Source organism: Tursiops truncatus, chromosome 19 (assembly GCF_011762595.2).
Source record: "Tursiops truncatus isolate mTurTru1 chromosome 19, mTurTru1.mat.Y, whole genome shotgun sequence".
Lineage (NCBI taxonomy): Eukaryota > Metazoa > Chordata > Mammalia > Artiodactyla > Delphinidae > Tursiops > Tursiops truncatus.
Window position 1 is genome coordinate 13,169,490 of NC_047052.1, and position 22,498 is coordinate 13,191,987.

Consider the following 22,498-nt stretch of genomic DNA (forward strand, 5'->3'; position numbering starts at 1 on the left):
GTTGGCGGTGGTAACCGCAATGCTGAGGGGCGATGGCTGGGGCTGCTAGCCGGTTCCGAGGTTGCGCCGTAGGGCGCTTTCCGCTCGCCCTGCCTGTGGGCGACGTGAGTATCTCTGAGGGTAGAAACAAGACCTTTTTCTCCACGTTCAGGGTTCTTCCCCGCCCCCACCCCGGGCTGGGACGGGAGGGAGGGACAGGAATAATAATAACAGCGTATATTTAATCAAGCCTTCGCCAAAGGCCAGGCACTGGGCCGATGGCCCTTAACCTTGTGATGTCGTTGAATCCTCGAACGGTGAGATGAGTGCTTACCAGGATTTCAGAGGAGACGGGCTGCCTAAGGTCATGTGGGAGTAAATGCAGGAGGCTGAATTCAAATCCAGGTGCTCTTATTCCCTTGATTCCTCTCTCCACAGCCCCACTTTGGGAACCAGTTTCCTTCTTACCAGGAGTCTCACATTGTGCAGGTGTTGGGGGTGGACACAGAAAAGTCTAGAATCCTGGGGCTTATTTTTAAGGTTTTTTTTCCTTTTTAAATAGGAAAAGCTATACATACTAAAAGCATTTATGGGAAAGATAAGCACTAAAATTCAGGAGAGCTTCTGTCTCTTGGGATGGCAATGCAGGGGCTTCATTTGAATCTTAATTGTTTTATTTCTTAAGCCGTGAGGTGGGAATCTAGGTGTCTGTTTAGTATTCCCTTTCCTGTTTGTCTGAAATACAATTTTAAAAGGAAAACACGCACATGGAAGAATTTTCAAAGGATTAGCTGTACACAATGAAAAGGAAGTCTCCTCCCACCCCAGACTTCTAGAGCCCCTCACTAGAAGCAGCCACTGATACCAGTTTTGTGGGTATCTTATACATTTTCTGTAGTATGTACAAGCATATATGTGAGTTTGTTTTGTTTGCACAAGTGGATCCTATTGTATACAGTTCTGCACCTTTAATGGCTTATTTTTAACCTCATTAAACATAAAAGTTCCTTAACCTCTTTTAGCCCTGTGATCAATAATTTGGCAAGACATTCCCAGGGTTGCTTCTCACATGAGGAGATGTAGGTCATGGCCTGCCATAATGCATATTTACCTTTTTCTTCTTGCACATCCTCACCTGTAGGGTCCAGAAAAATCTCCCCCAAATTAACCCTGTAAAGAGTGCGGGAGAAAAAGAATCATGGCAAGAAGAGGATTGCAGGAACTGCTTTACCCTTTCCCAAACATTTTTACTTATAGTCTACAAGTAAAATTCTCCATAGACCCCACTGTTAACTTGAAATTAATTTGTTGTAGTGGATTACTGGCAAAGTGAAAGAAGTGGGGATTCATTTCTCACTCAGGTTGCAGGGAAGTGCCCAGCTTCTTTCTAGTGAAGTAGCAAGGAGAGAGAAGCTTGTTTGATCCCAGTTAAGGGAAAGTGTCACACTTAATCCTTATTTTACTTCTTCTAAAAGCCATGTATACACACACACACACACACACACACACACACACACACACATATTTTTAATTCTCCCAGTCACAGAACCCTTACATAAGAGAGCTGGGATTCTAGCCAGGCAAGGCTAACTCTAAATGTTACACCAGAGTGGGGCGATCCCTCGAGTGAACTCATTTGCTCATAAGCTGCTCTGCACGGCCCTTTTCATGGACCTCCTATCAACTTCATCCCTGGTTCTTGTCATCATCCCAGAAACTGTGTTTGGTTCCACAAACCTGCTTGCTTTTTGTCTGATTTTCTACCTGGAACACATTTCCCTAGCACCCACTCTGAGTATTTTTCAAGGCCAAATTCCTGTAAGTGATGTTGGCACACAGTCTGTGGGACAAATTTTTAACCAAACGGTGTTTGAGAGGGCTGATTCCCAACACCCTATACAACACCTGGACATTTAAAATTACCAACCTGAAAAGCGAAGTTAAAAATCTCTTTCAAATTCATCTTGCTCACTATCCGTAACGGTTTTGTGTATTGGTATATTCAATCTATATGAGCATCTTCTATGCCACCGTGCTGAGAGAGAATGTGGCATCTCTCCCAGCACGGTGGCAATAGAGAGCAAAACGTGGTTTTGCTCTTTGGTTGGAGAGCCGGTTGACCTTAGGCACTTTAAGATACTACCTTAGTCTGTAGTTCTGGACGTTCTATAAGAAACCAAGAGCAATGAAGGGCTGGGGGCCTGAAGGCGACAAAAGCGCCAGTCCAAAGCGGGTGAGGGGCGGCCGGTCCGGCGCGGATTCTGACGTCACTGCGGCGCGCCGCTTCCGATCCCCAGCGCCTGAGCGAAAGAATTCCCCCCTCTTTGGGGCGGGAGTCTATCCAGATCGCGGATCGCGCCGCGCCAGCCGGCTAGTTTGCCGGCACCTGCGTCCCAGCCGTGCCTGCGACCATGGCCACCGACTCGTGGGCCCTGGCGGTGGACGAGCAGGAAGCGGCAGCCGAGTCGGTGAGTTGGCTTCAGCCGTAAAAGGGTCAGGGGGCCGTTTTGGCCGGGATCAGATGCCTGGGAAAAGACACTCCCTAGGTTGGTCTGGGCCGGGATGGGGTGCGCGTAGGGATGGAGCCTGGACCCTGAGCTGGCTTTGTTTACCCACCCGCCAGCCCCCGACAGATTACGTAAGCGCAGGTGAGCGCTCCCATAGCTAAAGAGCCCAGGCGCCCGCCTGTCTTCCTGGAGTCAGGACCCTGAATTGTAATAATCACCTATGTAGGTGTCATTTTCCACCTTCCGATTCTGAGCTGCTTGGGCTCAGGAACCATGGCTTATTCATTCATATTTGTGTGCTTCCTCAGCTTGCTCAGTGATGATGAATGACTGACTCTGTAGGCTTGGCAGTCAGTAAATCCTCTCCTGATCCGCTTAACTTTGTTCTGGGCCTGACACACAGTAAGCAAGATATGGGTTAAACGTTACTATGTGGAATTCATTTTTCCCGCCTAAACACTCGAGTTCTCATAGTGCTTTGAACCCGCTTTGTTGGTACTTATTTCTGTTAATTTCTCGAGAACAAGGACTTGGTCTTATTTTTTATAACTGATAAAAATGTTTCATATGCACATAGATAAAGGGTCAAATAGTTTCAGAAAGTGGTTCCCGCCAGTTTCTTCCTCCCCAAAGAAAACTGTTATTTCTCTTGACATTGATTTACGATACTGACCTCCTTGTTCCCTGAATAACATGCTTGCTTTGCTACTTGTTGAATTTTCCGGTTTAGGTGTTTATTGATTTTGACACTTTACTCCATCCTCCTTTCCCCACCACAAAAGCACACCTTCCCATTCCCCATCTTTCCATTATATTGTGATTTTAGTTAGATCAGTATTCTGTGCTTATATTATTAGTAACTCAGGAATACCTTTATTTCCTATACAACTTTTCCCTTGGAATTTGTAACTTCTTTTTTTTTTCTTTGTGTTTATCACCAATTCAACCCCAGCCTCTTTGCTAATTGTCTAAGTTTATCTCAGGATGTTCCCACACATCAAGTGATCTGTCAATTCCATTTCTGAGTCCCCCTGCGATGCAGGGGACATGGGTTCGTGCCCCGGTCCGGGAAGATCTTATATGCCGCGGAGCGGCTGGGCCCGTGAGCCATGGCCGCTGAGCCTGCGCGTCCGGAGCCTATGCTCCGCAACGGGAGAGGCCACAGCAGTGAGAGGCCCGCGTGCCGCAAAAAACAAACAAACAAAATAACTGTACTAGTTGCCCCAGTTCATTTTGGGGGCTGGAGGGGAACAGGGCAAATTTCCCTTTGCCCTCAGTCTGGGGACTTCCTCTTCTCTTGTATTGGATCCCTCCCTTTCTGTATCCCCTCTCTTCATCTTTCACGATTTGGTGGAGCCATTTATCAGCTTTCTGAAGGTGTATAGGAAGTAAATTTTTTAAGATACTGCCTTTCCGAAATTAGCTTATTTTGCCCTATCATTTGAACAATAGTATTGCTGGGTGTAGAATTGTTAGTTGGAAATTATTTTCCTGCCAAGTTTTAAAGACATTGTTGTATTGCCTTCTAGATTTCTGTATTTGTTGTTGAGATGTCTGAGACCATTCTGATTCCCGATGTGACCTCTTCTTCCCTTTCTAAGCTTGAAGAATCTTCTGTTTGTCTCCAGTATTCAGAAAATTCATGATGATGTTTCTTGATATGGGTCTATTTTCATTCATTTTACTAGGCACTGGGTGGGAACTTCAATCTGGAAAACTCTTGTCCTTGTGTTATGGGAAATTTTCTTGAAAAATTTCATTGTTGATTTCTTCCCCTTGGTTTTTCTTCATTTCCTCTTTCCAGACTCTTATCAGTTGAATGTTGGATCTCTTGGACTGCCTTTTAATTTTTTTAAGTCAAGTTTGTTGTGATATAGTTTATATAAAGTAAAATTCACCCTTGTTAGTGCTACAGTTCTGTGAATTTTGACAGACATACAGTTGTGTAGCTACCATCACAATCAATATATAGAACGTTTCTACAACTCCAAAAAGTTCCCTCAAACTTTTTGCATTCACTTCCTTCTCCCCACCCATCTCTGACAGCTGCTGATTTGTTTTGTGTCATTTTAGTTCCACCTTTTCCAAAATGTGGTATAAATGGAATTATATAATATGTAGCCTTTTGAAAAATCTGGCTTTCACTTAACATAATGCATTTGCGATTCAGCCATGTTGTTGCATGGATCAGTAGTTTGTTCGTTTTTATTGCTGGGTAGTATTCCATGCATGGGTGTACCACAGCTTGCTTAGTCTTCTGTTGATGAACATTTGTGTATTTTCTAGTTTTTGGCATTTATGAATAAAGCTATTATATACATTAGGATACAGGTTTTTGTATGGACTTATGTTTGCATTTTTCTTGGGTAAATACCTAATAGTGAGATTTGCTGGGTTATATGTTAAGTGTATGTTTAACTTTATAAGTTACAAACCAAACTGTTTTCCAAAGTGGCTGTACCATTTTGTAATACCACCAGCAATGGCTAAGAGCTCTAGTTGCTCCACATCCTCACCAGCACAGCATGGCCAGTTTTTTCCCTCCATTCTAATAGGTGTATAATATGTCACTGAGGTTTTGTTTTTGTTTTTTTGGGGTTTTTTTTTGTGGTACGCGAGCCTCTCACTGTTGTGGCCTCTCCCGTTGCGGAGCACAGGCTCCGGACGCACTGGCCCAGCGGCCATTGCTCAGGGGCCCAGCCGCTCTGCGGCATGTGGGATCTTCCCGGACCGGGGCACGAACCCGTGTCCCCTGCATCGGCAGGCAGACTCTCAACCACTGCGCCACCAGGGAAGCCCGTCACTGAGGTTTTAATTTACATTTCCCTAATGACTAATGATGTTGAGAGTCTTTTCATGTGCTTATTTGCCACCTGTATAACTTACTTGAAGTGGCTTTTCAAATCTTTTGCCCACTTAAAAATTTTGATTGTTTTCTTATTATTGAGTTGGGAGAATTCTTTATGTATTCTGGATACAAGTCCTTTATCAAATATGTCATTTGCATAAATATTGTCCCTGACTGGAGCTTGCCTTTTAATTTTCTTAACAGTACTTTTTTGAAGAGGAGACATTTTCAATTTTGGCTAATTCTAATTTGTCAATTTTTTCATGATTAGTTCTTTTTGTGTTCTCTCTAAGAAATATACCTTACCCAAGGCCTCAAAGCTTTTCACCTGTATTTTCATCTAGAAGATTTATGGCTTTAAATGTCACATTTATGTCTGTGATCCATTTTGAGTTAATTTTTTTATGTAATAGGAAGATTAGATCAACATTACCACAGTCAATTTTAAAACATTTTCATCACCTCAGAGAGAAACCTGTACCTGTCAGCAGTCGCCCCTATTTCTCCTCAACCTCCCAGCCCAGCCCCTTGTAACCACTAATCTATTTTCTGTCCCCTTAGATATGCCTATTCAGGACATTCCCTATAAATGGAATCATATAATATGTGCTCTTTGGTGGCTGGCTTCTTTCACTTAGCATGTTTTCATGGTTCATCCATGTGGTGACACGTATCAGTACTTCATTCACTTTTATTGCCAAATGATATTCCATTGTATAGGTACCACATTTTATTTATCTATTCATTGATGTCCATTGATGGGCATTTGAATTGTTTCTACTTTTTGACTATTATGAATAATGTTGCTGTGATCATTCATATGTACTTGATCATGTACAAGTTTTTGTGTGGACATTTTCAGTTCTCTTGGGTATCTATCTAAAAGTGGTATCACTGGATTATATAGTAACTCTGTGTTTAACTTTTGAGGAACTGCCATACTGTTTTCCAAAGTGACTGCATCATTGTATCATCTTTAAGTTTATTATTATTTTTTTGAGATTAGTATCATCTATGAGAGGCACTATTGTGTAGAAGTTAAGACCTAAGACTTTGTAGCCAGACAGACTTGGATTTGTATTCCGGGCCCAACACTTATAACCTTGGGCAAATTGCTTAACTTCTCTGTTCCTCAATTTCCACATCTATTAAATGGGGATAATCATAGTACCTACCTCACTGATTTATGGACATGCCTGAAATAAGTGCTATATAAGTGATTGTTATTATTATAGTTATTGTTATCTATAATTCATTTTCTTTGCAGGAATCTTGAATTACTTATCCATATTGTACAGATTAGTTGAACCTGGATAAGTTTTGTGAATTTACTTAATCATGCACAGGTAAATTATAATAGATCCCAATATTCTAAAACTGAACAAATGAGTAAAGACAGCTCTTTCCTTCTGCCTTGTGGAACTCCCACTGAGGATCTCCACAGGAATTGTGTGATGTAGGTGACTCTGACATGTGCAGTGCAAGGTTACTGTGTTTTAAATATTCATCAAGCTCCATTTCTTATTCATTTTAGAAAAGAAAATATTAAATCCTATTTATGTTTATTTCCTCATTCCCCTGTGGTTCCTCTTTGTTCCCCTTGTTCCTTAGGAAATTTCAATTTAGAGAAGGGCAAAGGGAGTAGGAAACTCTAATGAGTAAGACTCTTAAGTCTCCTACTTCACCATTGTGCCTAAGGCATTCCTTATTCAGTATAACTGAATAACCATTTAATCTTCCTTCTTCTGTCTCAAGAATCCTTTCTCAAGTAGCTTTTGAATAAAATGCAGTGTGTAACTGTATAGATTCCAATTATTTTAACACATCTTAAAAGCGAAAATATTAACTAAAGGCCTTGAAAAAATGTAGATATAAGGTGGATGTTTTGGCTTTTTTGCCTTTTGGTTAATTTTTTGGATTGCAAAATAGCTTTGAATGAAGTTGCAAGAGAAATTGGTTTCCCCTTTTTGGTCCAAGTAAATGGAGCAAAGGAAGGAATCAGAACTAACTGGACTTTAAACGTAAGTTTCAGCGTTCAGTTCACTGACACTGCAGTAGGTGATGTGAACTTCACTGTCCTGGTGCTTTTGCTGTTTAGGCTTTGAGATCCTTACAGCAAAGTGAGGGCTGAGTATGTTTTCAGAATCTGCTGGAACCTCTCCAGAATTCTGATACATTGTAATCAAAACAACATTTCTTGGTTTCATTTACATTGTTGCTATCAACTTTTTCTGTACATTGCATTTTATTTATTTTAACTGTTTATTTACTCTGTTAGCTTCAATTTTAACAATATACCAACAAAAGAATAGGTTGTCCTTTTATCACTGATTATTACAGTAAATGATATTTCTAACTCACTTATACCTCAACCCTATCATTTATTTTAGGTAGCAGTTATCACCCTAGGAGTGAGTACTATTAACCCTGTTCTTGTAAATATTGCCAGTAAGTCAGTCTGTCTGTCTGTTTTTAACAGCCTTGAATATTAGGCTTAAACCATGTTCATTGGCAGGATGTGGAAGAGGAGTGCTTTAGTGAAGACTAGAATATATTGAACGCCTACTATATATCATAACATGGTGCAGGTTGCCTCATTCATTATCTGTTAGTGTGCTCTCTGTCGTTCAGAATTAATGAAGGATTTTTACTGCTTCATAGTGATTTCCTTTTTTTTTTTTTTGCCAATTCCGTCTTGCCAGTCTCTCCAGTGTGTTCCCCCACCCCCTGCTTCCTCCTCCATCCACCCCAACAGCGAAGTAGACAGACACCAGAAACTCCCTTTTCAGTTTCCATCAATAGAAGTGAGGTTCCTCCATTCCCAGCTAACTACCCATTAAAACAGTTTTTTCATTCCTCCCTCCACTTTCCCCTTTATTGGACTTAGAGGAAGAGCAGAAATGAACCTCAAGACATAGAAAACCTGTGCAAGTGGTGCTTTAAGCAATAGCCATTTGATTGTGGTGGTGATTTTCATTCTTTTTCCCTTCTCTACATGATGTCTTAAGCCCCACTTAATATTTTATGATTAGAGCACCTGCTTTGGCTAGATCCAAAGGTCAACTAAAAATAAAAATATCCCCTGTCTTTAAGTTCTGTTCTTTTCTTTTTTTTTTTTTTTTGGCTTTATTGAGGTATAATTGACAAATTTTCATACTAATAGGGGAGATGAGTCCTTCCAGGATATCCCTAACTTACAGTGTTTGATCAAAGTCCTAATAAATCTTTCTTTGAAATGTCTTTCCTTTATCCCTTCTAGTCCCACTTCATCCTGCTGGGTATTTTGATTACATAGTGTGCCATGATGGTCTAGGCTGTTCCCAATTTAAAATACCAGACATCTAGCACAAGGCAGCCCGAATGTGAGGATGCATACTGGCGTGCTGTGGCCCTGTCACTCCAACATAGCCTGCAGCGTGACTGATTCCCACCCACAGATGCTTTTCATTGCAGTCTTCCCGCCTCAGTGTTCTCTGAAGAATGACTGCATTTTCCAGTATGTCTCTAAATTTCCTCTTGTTTGAAAAATGAGAGTGACAACTTAAATGGTATTCTGTTGAGAGATTGAGAGAATCTGTGTAATCCGGGCATTAAGCAAACTCACAAATTATTATAGTTCTTTCTAAGGATTGTAGTTAGGAAGTGTGGATTTTGAGCTGTTGTGTAACCAGTTTTTTTCCACTGGTTTTGTGGGATATCTTGTTTATTCTCACTCTAACATTTAGTAAACAAAAGGAGCCCAGCAGAACAACCTAATGACTATGTCCTAACGAATAGGTCATGAGAGTGGTTCATTTCTTCCCAGCTTCACTGGGGGAGGCACTATTGATGCAAAATCTTTTAAATGATTTTCCTGACACTTTACCCCCCATGTTCTCCATTTAGTTCAGCAACTTGCATCTTAAGGAAGAGAAAATCAAACCAGATGCCAATGGTGAGTAACTAAATGCTAGTTTGAAAACAAAAATAATTTCCTTTAGTATTAATGTTTTAACATAACAACTGTCTGGAAAAAAATTATATGTGTACCAGACAGGGCGCCGGCAGATATTGGCAGTCATTTGACTTGGGAATCAACAAACGGGATTGTTCGGTGTTCTGCTTCATATAAGCATGAGGATGCCTAATTGGCTTATAAATTATAAAGTGTATTACTAACCATGAAAATATACTGCCAATGATTATTTGTTTTTTAAAATATTCCTCAATTTGAGATGAGATAGACAAAGTATGAACAACCTGAGGGTTAACCTATTGTAATTATTCTGAAATCGTATCTACCAAAAACCTAAGATGTCCATTGAATTTTTGTTGATGTATTTAACATTATAGGGGAGAAATTGTAACACCTCACTCTGAATTATTTTTCTGTATGTTTTTACAGAACTACAACATTGAATATATGTTTCTATTAATCAACAATTTATATACAAAGAGTCTTAATGGCACTATGGTGTTTGTATATTGAAGAAATATGATTTGCATACATATAGATATTCCTCTGTTGAGCATCAAGGTGGTTTTGGTCATTGCTAAAACCATCTTTCTGTAACATGAGAGAAATATTGATGGTGTGAGGGATTAATATTAGTTTTTGAGGTAAAGTGAGAGGACTTGGAAAGAACTGAAATATAAGCGACAGTTTTCATACCTTTGTTTATATAGGAACAATAAAATGTTTTTATCTGTGGCTTGGTTTCCTCATTTATTTTTTTGCTCCCCAGGCCTTTACATTTCTAGTGTCTCATAGAATTTGAATTGTCTCAGCTGTTGGGTATGGGATGTGATTTTGAATGACGGCCGCTTTGTGTCTGATAAAGGTGCTGTGGTCAAGACCAATGCTAATGCAGAGAAGTCAGATGAAGAAGAGAAAGGTAACTTAGCCTAGAGTTACATATACATGAAGTTCTACAGTCTAAGAGAATGGAATGTTATGAGGTTTCATTTTTACACCTTACTTGGCTGGACTTTAATGGGAGTCACAGTGCTAATAAAAGTTCAACATAGTCGTTGGTAAAGGGATTCTAATTCTTTACATTTTAGAGAAATTTTACTTTGAACAACTGATAAACTTCAGCAGCAGTAGGAAATATTCCCTGAATGATTATCTTGTATTGGTCTTTATAAAAGAAATTTTAACTTGCGTCACCATTTCCTAATAAAATTATATATATTTGTTGGTATTTTGACACATTTAATGAACAGCTTATCCAACATCAAGATACAGACTTTGTTAATTTGGGTTTTTTCCCATTGTTGTGATGTGTTTTTTAAGCTCATAATTTTATTTTATTATTTTATTTATTTATTTTTGGCTACATCAGGTCTTAGTTGCTGTGCGTGGGCTTTCTCTAGTTGCAGCGAGTGGGGGCTACTCTTCGCTGTGGTGTGCGGGCTTCTCATTGTGGTGGCTTCTCTTGTCGCAGAGCATGGGCTCTAGGCACGCAAGCTTCAGTAGTTGTGGCACGTGGGCTCAGTAGTTGTGGTGCACGGGCTTAGTTGCTCCACAGCATGTGGGATCTTCCCTGACCAGGGATCGAACCTGTGTCCCCTGCATTGGCAGGCGGATGCTTAACCACTGCACCACCAGGGAAGTCCCTTAAACTCATAATTTTAAATTTATATTGAGTGTAAACTGGGGAGTAAATATTTGGGTTTGGATAGGAGAAATCAGTAACCTCAAGAAAGGATAGTTGTTAGGAACAGAGTTCTGGAGAAGAATATGAGGCCCCAACAGATGATACGAGTATCATAATTTTTCCCTTTAATAAAACTATTTTAAATGCATTTATAAATCAAAACTAAGCTATACCTTGAATTAGGAGCCCCAGTACAAATGCATGTTATTGCTTAAAATACCAATGGCAGCTGAATTCAGATGAGATCATCACGCTGGATTTCATGGACTTTTTAAAATCTTCACACTCTTTTTTTCCTGACAGAGGACAGAGCCGCCCAGTCCTTACTCAACAAGCTGATCAGAAGCAACCTTGTTGATAACACCAACCAAGTGGAAGTCCTGCAGCGGGATCCAAACTCCCCGCTCTACTCAGTGAAGTCCTTCGAGGAGCTTCGGCTGTGAGTATCTACTTTCTGTCTCTCCCCTTTGTGTTTAGATAGAAATCCTAGGCCTGTTACAAGTGTTTTTTCATCACTACAGAACATTTTTACTTAACACAAGTTTAATAAAAGAATTTAGCTGCTTTGGGCTAGTAAGTAAAATTTCTAGGTAATTTGTAAAAGCTTTAGCTGCACTCATACATTGTGTCCAGTTCACAATTCTAGTACTGTTAGCTAGATATGTGGCTTCTTTCCTTAACCAAAGAGACTGTGACTTTCATCTTTAACTGTTTTTCTAGGAAACCACAGCTTCTCCAGGGAGTTTACGCCATGGGCTTCAACCGTCCATCGAAGATACAGGAGAACGCATTGCCTTTAATGCTTGCTGAGCCGTACGTGTCCTAATGCAACTCTATCCCATTTTTAACCTCCCATGTTTTTTTTTAACTTTTATTATTTTAAAAAACTATACTAGTAATTACATGCTCATTTTAGAAAAGTTAGAAAACAGTGAAAAATAAGAAAAAAGAAATAATTTGTAATCTCCCTCTCCCCTACACTATTAATATTTGGAGTAGAGACTTCTAGATGTTTTTCTATGTAAACTTGCATATGTATACTTTTTTCTTAAAGGAACCATATAAAATGTTTAAATGTTTTTTTGATACGATAATTACATAATAATATTTCTATGTTGGTAAATACATTTATATCATTTATATACACCATGATTTCATTATATGGATAAGTAAAATATATGTGTCAAATGTAGAAAACAAAAACCAAACAGGGTTCTAGGAGACCAGAATAGTACAACTGCTAAGGTCATTTTCTGGTGTGGTGCTTCTTACTCTTTCACAGGTGTTTGAATCTCATAGGAGTTTATTAAAATGCAGATTCTGATTTCAGTAAGTCTGAGGTGGGGACTGAGGTTCACCATTTCTAATAAGCTTCCCGGTGTTGCTGGTGCTGCTGGTGTCAGACCACATTTTGAGGAACAAGGTTCTAGAGCATGAGGAACTTTTTATAAAAACTGATCCCTACATCACATACGATTATCTAAATTTGTACTGCATATAATCCTAAATCCCCCTTTCCCTATTTGTCTGAAAATAGATACTTTAGGTCTGTTTTCTCAAAGTTTTTTTTTGTTCTGTGTCATAATGTATTTTTCAAGATGGATAATGTCTTTTGAGCATACTTAAAAATGAATAAATTGAATGTTTATTAGATTGTTTCACATTTGCCACTTGTATTTATGGATCTTGATGCTTTCATAGATGCTCAGTGTTAGATTGTCAATGTTAGAAGAGATCTGAGAGAATTTTGTAGTACTTTTTCTTCATTAACATATTTATTGAGGGCTTGGTTTGTAACAGATACTATTCTAGGCACTTGGATACATTAGTGAACAAAGCAGACCAAAATCCTTGCTCACAAGGAGCTTACATTCTAGTTTGGAGTATAGATGATATATTTTTATTAAAAATAAATCAAATATATAGTCTGTTAAAAGGTGATAGATTGTAAATATAATTAATGCCCCTGAATTGTACACTTAAAAATGGCAAATTTTATATTATCTATTTTACCACAATTTAAAATAATCATTAATGTAATATACCAAAATCATTGACTTGTATACTTTAAATGGATGAATTGTATGGTATATGAATTATATCTCAATAAAGGTCTTTTTTAAAAAGGTGATAAGTGCTAAGGAGAAAAACAGAGCATGATGGGGGGATTGGGAATACCAAGGACCTGACTGCAGTTTTACTCTCAACGTTTTATTATGGAAAAGTTGAAAGGATTTTATAGTGAATACCTATATATACCCACCTCCTAGATTCTTTCAGTGACATTTTACTGTGACTATTTACTATGCTTTATCATGTATCCATCTACCAGTACATCTTTTTTAAGGCTTTTCAAAGTAGTTTGCAATTTTAAATCAAGTAGTTAGGGTAGAATCTCATTAAATAGGTGATATCTGAGCAAAGACTTGAAGGAGAGAAGAGAGTTGGCATGTTATCATCTGGGGACAGTGGTACCAGGCACTGTATAGCCGGTGCAGAAGCCCTCAGACAAGAGCATGGCTGGCATGTTTCCAGAGCAGCCCCGGGGCTGTTGTGGTGGAGTGGAGTGAGGAAGGGGGAGGGCAGTGGTGAGGTGGAGAACAGAGAGCTAGTGGGGAGCCACATCAGGTGCGACCTTGTACGGCATTAGAAGAATTTTAACTTTTGCTGTGAATGAAATCTGGAGTGATTGGAAGGTTTTTGAGTAGAAAAGTGACATGAGCTGACTCACATTTTAAAAGAATCACTCACTGCTATGTCAAGAATAGATAAAAGATAAGGAAGGGGTACTTCAAATCAAAAGCATAAAATCTTCTATTTGTGAAGCTAGCGTATGTAACTTTACTACAGAATCCAAGGCCTCCTTCTGTAAATTAAGTTGGAATATTCATTCTTTAATTAAGCTTTATGCTTCATTTTTATTCACTGAAAGAATGCATGAGATTTATACTCCTAAACAGTTTGTTTTCTTGTGCAGCCCACAGAACTTAATAGCCCAGTCTCAGTCTGGTACTGGTAAAACAGCTGCCTTTGTGTTGGCCATGCTCAGCCAAGTAGAACCTGCAAACAGATACCCCCAGGTAAGGGCTTGGTGAATTGGGGTTTTCTAACTCATAGCTGGAAGGGAAATGCCATTTGATGGATTAAAAGCTGAGCTTTGTATTACTTTTCACATAAACTAGAACCCCGTAAGTTGAGCACAAACAGCATGGTTGATCTTCCAGTAATAACAAAAATCCTGTTCCCCTTTCGATGATTTGCCAGTCCTGGGATACTGCTGATAGGCTTGGTTTCCTTAGTTGTAAGAAAAACCTCCTTAATCTACAACTATCATCCATTAGGATCTTCTGAGAACCTTCTGAGTAAGAGAAAAGGAAGCTTATCTCCAAATGGAATTTCAGATCCCTACTCACATGGGGCTTTTGGTACTCCAGTGGCCAATAGCTGTTCTCAACTGTCTTTACCCAGCCAGAGTTCTGACCCCCGAGAATTACAGCTTATGACTGCAGCTTAAAGAGTCAAATGGTGTGCCCTTTATATATTCTTTGCTTCAGCCTCAGCTGGAGGAATCATTAAGTTCTAATGGTAATACCCTGTTGCATAATAGTGTCTTGAATTCTCTCTCTGTATTCTTTCCCTACCAGTGTCTGTGCCTCTCCCCAACTTACGAGCTCGCTCTTCAAACGGGAAAAGTGATTGAGCAGATGGGCAAATTTTACCCTGAACTGAAGCTAGCGTATGCTGTTCGTGGCAATAAATGTGAGTATGAATATGTGATCCTTGTTAATTAAGCTAATTACTTTTTATTTTGAAAAATTTCAAAATGTATGCAGTTGAAATAATACAATGAACACATGTGCCTTCCACCTAGATTCGAAAAGTAAACATTTTGCCATATTTGCTTTACCTGTGTATGTGTCCATATTTTTTTTTTTTTTGCAGTACGTGGGCCTCTCACTGTTGTGGCCTCTCCCGTCGCGGAGCACAGGCTCCGGACGCGCAGGCCCAGCGGCCATGGCTCACAGGCCCAGCCGCTCCGCGGCATGTGGGATCCTCCTGGACCGGGGCACGAACCCGTGTCCCCTGCATTGGCAGGCGGACTCTCAACCACTGCGCCACCAGGGAAGCCCCATATTTTTTTTTTTTTTGGTGAATCATTTGAAAGTAAATTGTAGACACTGTGGCTCTTTATTCCTAAGTACTTTAGTGTGCACTTCATAGTAAGAACATTCTGCAGCATATCCACAATATCCTTATCACAACCAAGAAAATAACTAACATCTAGTCCATTTCATTTCCCCCTAATTGTCCCAGAACTGTTTCTTTATGTCTTTTTTGTTGAACCAAGACTGAGTCAGTGTATATGCATTGCATTTGGTTGTTATATCTCTTTCTTTCAGTCTAGAATAGTCTCCTCACATCCCCTCCACTACGTTACATTTGACTTTTTGAGCAGACCAATTACTTAAAAAATAGCCTGATATTTTTTTAATGTCATTGGAAGAGCAAAAGTGTTCTAGAATGTTCATGGCAATTAACCCTGGGAGATACTTTTATTATTATTTTTTCTTTATCCATTCTTTCTACTTTTGCTTGTTTTACAAAAAACTACAATATTTAAGTAATTATAAATTCGTTGGAATCTTGGTTGAGTCCTATGGATCTTTAACACAGACCTGTGACTTGATGACTCGCAGAAGTCCACTTGGTGTACATGTCCTAATGCCAACTTAAGTCAGTTCTTTTTTTTTTAAATTTATTTATTTGTTTTTGGCTGCATTGGGTCTTCGTTGCTGCGCACAGGCTTTCTCTAGTTGCAGTGAGCGGCGGCTACTCTTTGTTGCAGTGTGTGGGCTTCTCATTGCAGTGGCTTCTGTTGTTGCGGAGCACAGGCTATAGGCACGGGGGCTTCAGTAGTTGTGGCTCGTGGGCTCTAGAGCACAGGCTCAGTAGTTGTGGCACACGGGCTTAGTTGCTCCGCGGCATGTGGGATCTTCCCAGACCAGGGCTCAAACCCATGTCCCCTGCATTTGCAGGAAGACTCTTAACCACTGTGCCACCAGGGAAGTCCTCTTATGTCAGTTCTGAAGAGAAAAGTTAAATATGACAATAAAACTTAGTGGAAAATCTAAGTCTAGATTAGATGTCTTAAGACATCTAAAATATTGCAGTTTGTATCTGAGTTAGAATGACAGAGGATTCTGAGTATTTGTTTGTGGAGGGCAGTAATCGGTTTGTTAACTGAAGTAAAAAGGAGCATTTGTTAGCTTTAAATTGACTCAACATTCGTGTTAAGGCAAAATTTTCTCTGTGACTTTTTTTAAATATTTATTTGGTTGCACTGGATCTTAGTTACGGCTCACAGCCTCCTTAGTTGCGGCACATGGGATCCTTAGTTGTGGCATGTGAACTCTTAGTTGCGGCATGCATGTGGGATATAGTTTCCCGACCAGGGATTGAACCTGGGTCCCCTGCATTGGGTGCGTGGAGTCTTAACCACTGCACCATCAGGGAAGTCCCTTGGCTGTGACTTCTATGGGAGCTTGTATGTATTTGGTTAAGGTTATACTGTAATTAAAGGACTAAAAATTGAATCAGTAAGTACCATCTAACCCAAAATGAGCCAAATTCTCAATCTCAGGCTGCACAGGGCCAAGAATGTGCCATGCTGTGCCAGGCCTAGTCTGGGGAAGCACTCTAAGAGAGGCAGTTTGTTTCTTGGAAAAGACAAAACCTTTCATAATGAATCTTATTTACTGACCTGGGAAAGGGGCACGTAAAGGCAACTGACTCATTTGATATAGATGCTGGGAGAACTGAGAGGCAGAGTATACTGGAGTGAGAACTTTGAAGAAGTCTACTTGTGAGGAAATGCAAACCCAGGCAAGGGAGAATGATGTTGACAGAGAAGAAATAAAGATAAGAAATCCTTGAAAGAGGATTGATGATTATAGAGAATGTAAAAGAATACCATTTCCATCTCATTGTTTATACTCTTACCAAATCTTTTCAGCATTACTGTTTTGTGTGTGTATGTCCATTAAATACTGTAGTGCTATCCTAACCTTTCCTTAAAATATTAATGCAAACATCAAAACAATTGCTTTAAAATACATCATAGCTTTAGAACTGCTCAGAGAGTAGAGCTGGCTTTGCCATGGAAGTACCCACAGAACACATCTTGTCTCCACAGTGGAAAGAGGTCAGAAGATCAGTGAGCACATTGTCATTGGCACCCCTGGGACCGTTCTGGACTGGTGCTCCAAGCTCAAGTTCATTGACCCTAAGAAGATCAAGGTGTTTGTTCTGGATGAGGCTGACGTGATGATAGCTACTCAGGGCCACCAAGATCAGAGCATCCGCATCCAGAGGTAGGAACTCCTGAGCCAGGAGGAACTTCTCGGCCTCCTGATCTACAGCATCATCTCCTTTTACTTCACCCTCCTCTTCTTGGCCCTGCCAGTTCTTTACTCTGCAGCTTTCAGAGGCATTTGTTTGGTGGGCCATTTCCATGTCGCACTGACCATACCCCCAGCCTAGGTTGAGGAAGGAGACTTAGGGACTCTACCATCACCCGTGCCTGCCCCACGTCTGCTCCTCCCTCCTCCCTGCAGTGCTCCTCCCTGCTTTGCCACCTTCCTGGGGACGCAGGTCATCCAAGCCTGGGGAGGCTGTGCTTCTGTTCCTTGTAGTGAAACACTGGGTCGGGGTCATGTCGAACACCTGGGCCTTCCCTTGCAGGATGCTTCCCAGGAACTGCCAGATGCTGCTTTTCTCTGCCACCTTCGAAGACTCTGTCTGGAAATTTGCCCAGAAAGTGGTCCCAGACCCAAACATCATCAAACTGAAGCGCGAGGAGGAGACACTGGACACCATCAAGCAGTATTACGTCCTGTGCAATAGCAGAGATGAGAAGTTCCAGGCCTTGTGTAATATCTACGGGGCCATCACCATTGCTCAAGCCATGATCTTCTGTCATGTGAGTAGCAGCGGCAGCAGGAGGCCGCCTGCGGGGGAGGAGCTCCACTGGAGGGTGTGGCCCTGCGCCCTCCCTCTCAGCCAGCTCCACTTCGTGCTGGGGGACCAGGTTCCTTCCCGGTGGCTGGAAAGGAAATGAATCACCTCCATCTGCCTCAGGACATATTCTCACAGGTTGTAATGAGTTGTAAGGGGAAGACTGAAGATCTAAACCTTCTTTGGTCCCACTTCTTAGAGATAACTTGGGAAAAAAACCTCCAAATAACATCCAGGAAAATAATTTTAAAGTTTTAATAATATAGGGTATTTAGGAATGAAGACCTTTGGCTCAAACCAGTCTTTATAGATAAACACTAAGATCATTGAAGGAATTTGTCCAAAAAAAATCACATGGTAAAAAATATTCAGAAACTTTAAGCCTAACCTGCTGACTGAACTCAGTAGAGCCTTCATATATATTAATGGCAACAAGCCACTTTTCTGCAGGTGTCTTCATTTGTTTTTTTACAGGTATCTTCGCTTAAAACAATTCTTTTTACTCCAGACCCGCAAAACAGCTAGTTGGCTGGCAGCAGAGCTCTCAAAAGAAGGCCACCAGGTGGCTCTGCTGAGTGGTGAAATGGTGGTGGAGCAGAGGGCTGCAGTGATTGAGCGCTTCCGAGAGGGCAAAGAGAAGGTTCTGGTCACCACCAACGTGTGTGCCCGCGGTGAGCAGAGATTGTGTCCTGGTCTGCAGGCTCGGGGTAGCGGGAGAGATCCTCGTCTGCGGGACACTCCGGTGGTTTGCGGGAGATCCTGTTTTCTAGAAGAGCCTGTTTGTATTCCCTCAGCAGAGGAGAACTTTCACAGAAGCCAGGAGTCCTGACTTGGTGGCTTAGAACGGCACCTGCTCTTCTTGGGGCCCCCAGTGAGGCTTTAGCTGCTTCTCCAGATACTGGTATCCAGCAGAGGCTCTCTGGAGCCTGATGGCTGATTTCATAATTTGGTCAGCACCTGCCACAGTTCTGTTTTCTCCCTCTGGGTTCTGCTACCTGCCCCTTTGTCTGAATCCCAGAGCTGGCCCATCCCAGACTGTTCCTTCCACCTGAGGTTGGCGTGTATAGGCCTGACTGTGGATGACAGTGATTTCTATCTCCCATCCTTACTCCTGTCCAACTCTCCTTCATGCAGGTATCGATGTGGAACAGGTGTCTGTCGTCATCAACTTTGACCTTCCCGTGGACAAGGATGGGAACCCGGACAACGAGACCTACCTGCACCGGATCGGGCGCACCGGCCGCTTTGGCAAGAGGGGCCTGGCCGTGAACATGGTGGACAGCAAGCACAGCATGAACATCCTGAACAGAATCCAGGAGCATTTCAGTGAGTCCCTGGGAGTGTCCCCTGCTGGGCCCTTACCTTACAGGGCAAGTCCAGGCGGGAGGGGAGGGTGAAGGGTAGGTTTTCCTGTGGCCCCGAGAGAGGCCTTTGTCTCTGTCCCATTCCCCTCCTTCCCTACAATGTGGAAGTTCTCAAAGAGCACACCTGGAGAGCTCAGGGCTCAGGGACTTGAATGACAGTCCCCCCCGGCCAGGCTGAGGGGCCTGGGGCTCTGGCTGTTGCTGTCCGTGTCCCTTGCTCAGTCACTGGAAGCCTTTGGGGTTCAGTGAAGGATCTCTGTGGCCAGAGGCACAGCACGTTCCTAGGCAGCAGAGACCTGTGTTTCCTCCCTCCCTGCTGTGCTGTCCCTTCCCTGAGTGTGTGTCTCTGTAACCCCATGTTGGTCTCTCTTTGAATTCTCTTTTCTTTCCCCCAGATAAGAAAATAGAAAGACTGGACACAGATGACTTGGACGAGATTGAGAAAATAGCCAACTGAGAAGCTCCTGCAGTCACTGGTGCCACCCTTGGTGCTCCCCCTGCACGGGACACTAGTGCTTTCACGGCACAGGCCTCAACAGTCAACACAAAGATGAAGGCACGAGCAGAGAGAAACTACCTACCTCATTTTAAATTACGTTTGGACTTGACAAAAATTGTACAAGTGATGGGGGAAGGTAGAAAAAAATTGTTTACACAACTTTTGAAGATTACGCATGAATACATAGAAATTTACCTTTTGGAAATTCTGTCTTTCTTTTGGCCAGCGTTTTCCCACATCATTACGCTAACCTAGATGTTGTGGCTGATCACTTGCTCAGGAGCCTTTGTGGCAGCCCCGGCCTGTTCTCTGCTTAGAATTGTTCAGGCCAGCCTCCAGCCCTTGTGAAAGTGATAGAGTAGAGGTGAAGAGGGAACACAGAGAGAGAGAGACCGAGTAGCTTAGGTGTGTAAGCCAGTCATCGTGTTTGGGGTGTGGCATGAAACAGCAGAGGAGACCTGCGAGCTGCTGCTTTGGATTTGGGTTGGGACAGCTCGTCTTGAGTGTTGTCGGTCCTCGCTGTCCTGATGGCCAGAGCAGGAAGATCTGCTAAGCATGGACCACAATGCCAACCTGGGATCTCTGGTGTATGCAAGTCTGTGTTGCAGACCATGACTTGTTCTTCTCAGTGGGTGCAATCTGTGCAGAATGCACATCTGATAACTGTGCTTGTGCTTGAGCAAGTCCTGTGGAGAAGTCATCGTGGAGAATTAGTGGTGGTCCTGGCTTGCCACAAAACCTGACCTTGTGGGCACTTGCAGCATCTTTTTTACATCCCTAACATCACCTTGACCGTTTAGTAGCCGTTAGCAAATAAAAGGTGCTCTGAGGTTTGGATCCTCAGTGAAAATTGTGGTTTCAAGTTGCTAATGGCCAGTCTCAGGGCTCCAGAAGCGATCAGCAGTAGTCAGAAATCCTTGCTTTGCCTCCACATCACAGAAGGCAAGTTTTTTATCGGAGCTGGGGAATGATTTCAGAATTTAGGCATCTTGATTATAAAGGGATTCTGAATATCTGCATTCACAGTGCTTGGAATACAAACAGGTGCAACTAAGGGACAAGGTGGACTACAGCCATTCATCTGTCCAAGGCAAGAGTAACTGCCAAGGCCTTTGCTCCACCCTTACTTGGCATCTTTGTGCAGAGCAGTCAGAGCAAATAATAGTAATGGACACTTCCTCATACCTGGCCAAAGCTGTTGGTACCCACAGAGTGACAGAGCAAAGATGAGATGAAACTGAGTTACAAGAGCAATATGAAACCCCAGCTGAGAGTCCTCTTCAGCTCTTTGACTTCGATACGGAAGGGCCACTTTATCTAGGACCAGGCCTGAAAGAGGGATTTTCTGTGATGAGAACTATTCCAATCCCAGACCTTCCTTGTAGGCATTTCTGTGTTTTAGGGCCAGATTTGTCTCCTGGGAAGGGAAGGGGCCAAGTCAGCCTCCCAGGTGGTTTCCCTAATCTGACATTACAGATGCTACAGAGAGAACCGCAGACTGTCAGTCCTGCCACATTCCCCTGGGGGCACTTGACTGTGTTGAGTCTTGTTTGTACTTTTGGCCAACTCTGACCCACCTAGGGAGTCTTGTAAGAAGGGAAGAAATTTTATGCCCCCTCCAACCCCCGCAAAGTCCTGTGGACCAACCCTGGAATAACTTAAAACAAAGGCAATAATTAAAGGAGTGTGGACTCCTGAGGCTGCAGGCTGAGTACATCCCACCTTCTCACAACATGTATAACCTATCTACTGAGTAGCCCTAAATCTGAGCAGGAAAATGGGAAGCGATGTGCTTCAGACTCTTCAATAGTAGGAATAAATGGGTATCTGGTAGAAATCTAGATTAACAGTTCCTTATCTGGGGCTAGACCCCTAAGAACTCACTGGATGGGTTTTATGGAGTTTATGAAGTTTATGCAGTGTTTTGAGTTTAAATGTATTTTCCTGGGGAGAAACTCCCAAGCGAGTATGTGTCTTTTTAAAAGGTAAGAAAGACTCACTGTATGGATGGCTCTGGAAAGTCCCCCCAGTGTCACTGCAGCCCATGTTCGTTCCTGCCAGTGCTTAGCCTCTAGGGCGTAATGGTCCATAGCTGCTTCTGTGACCTTGTGCCATTTTGAGACATCGGTGATGTAAAAATGTATGGAGCCCTTGAGCTTCAGTCCCCAGAGTTTCTTCTGCTGATTTTAGTAAGTTCCTATGTATGGAATGATAAACTGTGCCCTACAAAAAGAAACTTGCTTGAGAAAAGGAGATTTGGGCCCAGTAGAAAATTCTGGATATGTTCATTATCCATAAACAATGGATTTTATTGTTTTTTTTGGAGTGTTCATTGGCTGTATGCATAAGAACTAATCAGTCATTAATGTATTCTTTATTGATGTTTAACTGAATTATGACATGTTCATGTTACTAAGACATCATTTCTGAGTATAAGAAGAAAACAGCACGTTTTGGTTGCTGGTATTAGTGAAGATTTATGTATTATTATTCCATAGACTAGTCATCACCTGATACTACTGTTCCATTTCAGAGTTGACATTGCTTCAACATAAGCAGTTGGGATGTCACCATAGGCCAAGGGCCCTACTCAGTTGCCAGAGGGCTCCTTACCTTCCTGTTTTTCCTGCTGGTAAACCAGAGTATGC

At 41.8% G+C, this 22,498-nt stretch overlaps 1 protein-coding gene across 3 annotated transcripts; it reads left to right on the forward strand.

Annotated features, from left to right (window-relative positions):
* Positions 1-19: 19 nt before the first annotated feature.
* Positions 20-20,055, forward strand: DDX19B (DEAD-box helicase 19B). Of its 3 annotated transcripts, none has more exons than XM_033844001.2 (12): positions 20-104; positions 9,220-9,268; positions 10,155-10,208; positions 11,277-11,412; positions 11,694-11,786; positions 13,951-14,053; positions 14,618-14,732; positions 17,167-17,344; positions 17,715-17,952; positions 18,496-18,658; positions 19,122-19,313; positions 19,747-20,055. In XM_033844001.2, the coding sequence occupies exons 1-12, from the start codon at positions 33-35 to the stop codon at positions 19,806-19,808; spliced, it is 1,455 nt and encodes a 484-aa protein (XP_033699892.1). In that variant the 5' UTR covers positions 20-32; the 3' UTR covers positions 19,809-20,055. The 3 variants fall into 3 exon arrangements, with proteins under 3 accessions (XP_033699892.1, XP_033699893.1, XP_033699894.1); XM_033844002.2 differs by lacking the exon at positions 20-104 and adding an exon at positions 2,285-2,447; XM_033844003.2 differs by lacking the exons at positions 20-104; positions 9,220-9,268; positions 10,155-10,208 and adding an exon at positions 2,294-2,447.
* Positions 20,056-22,498: the final 2,443 nt, after the last annotated feature.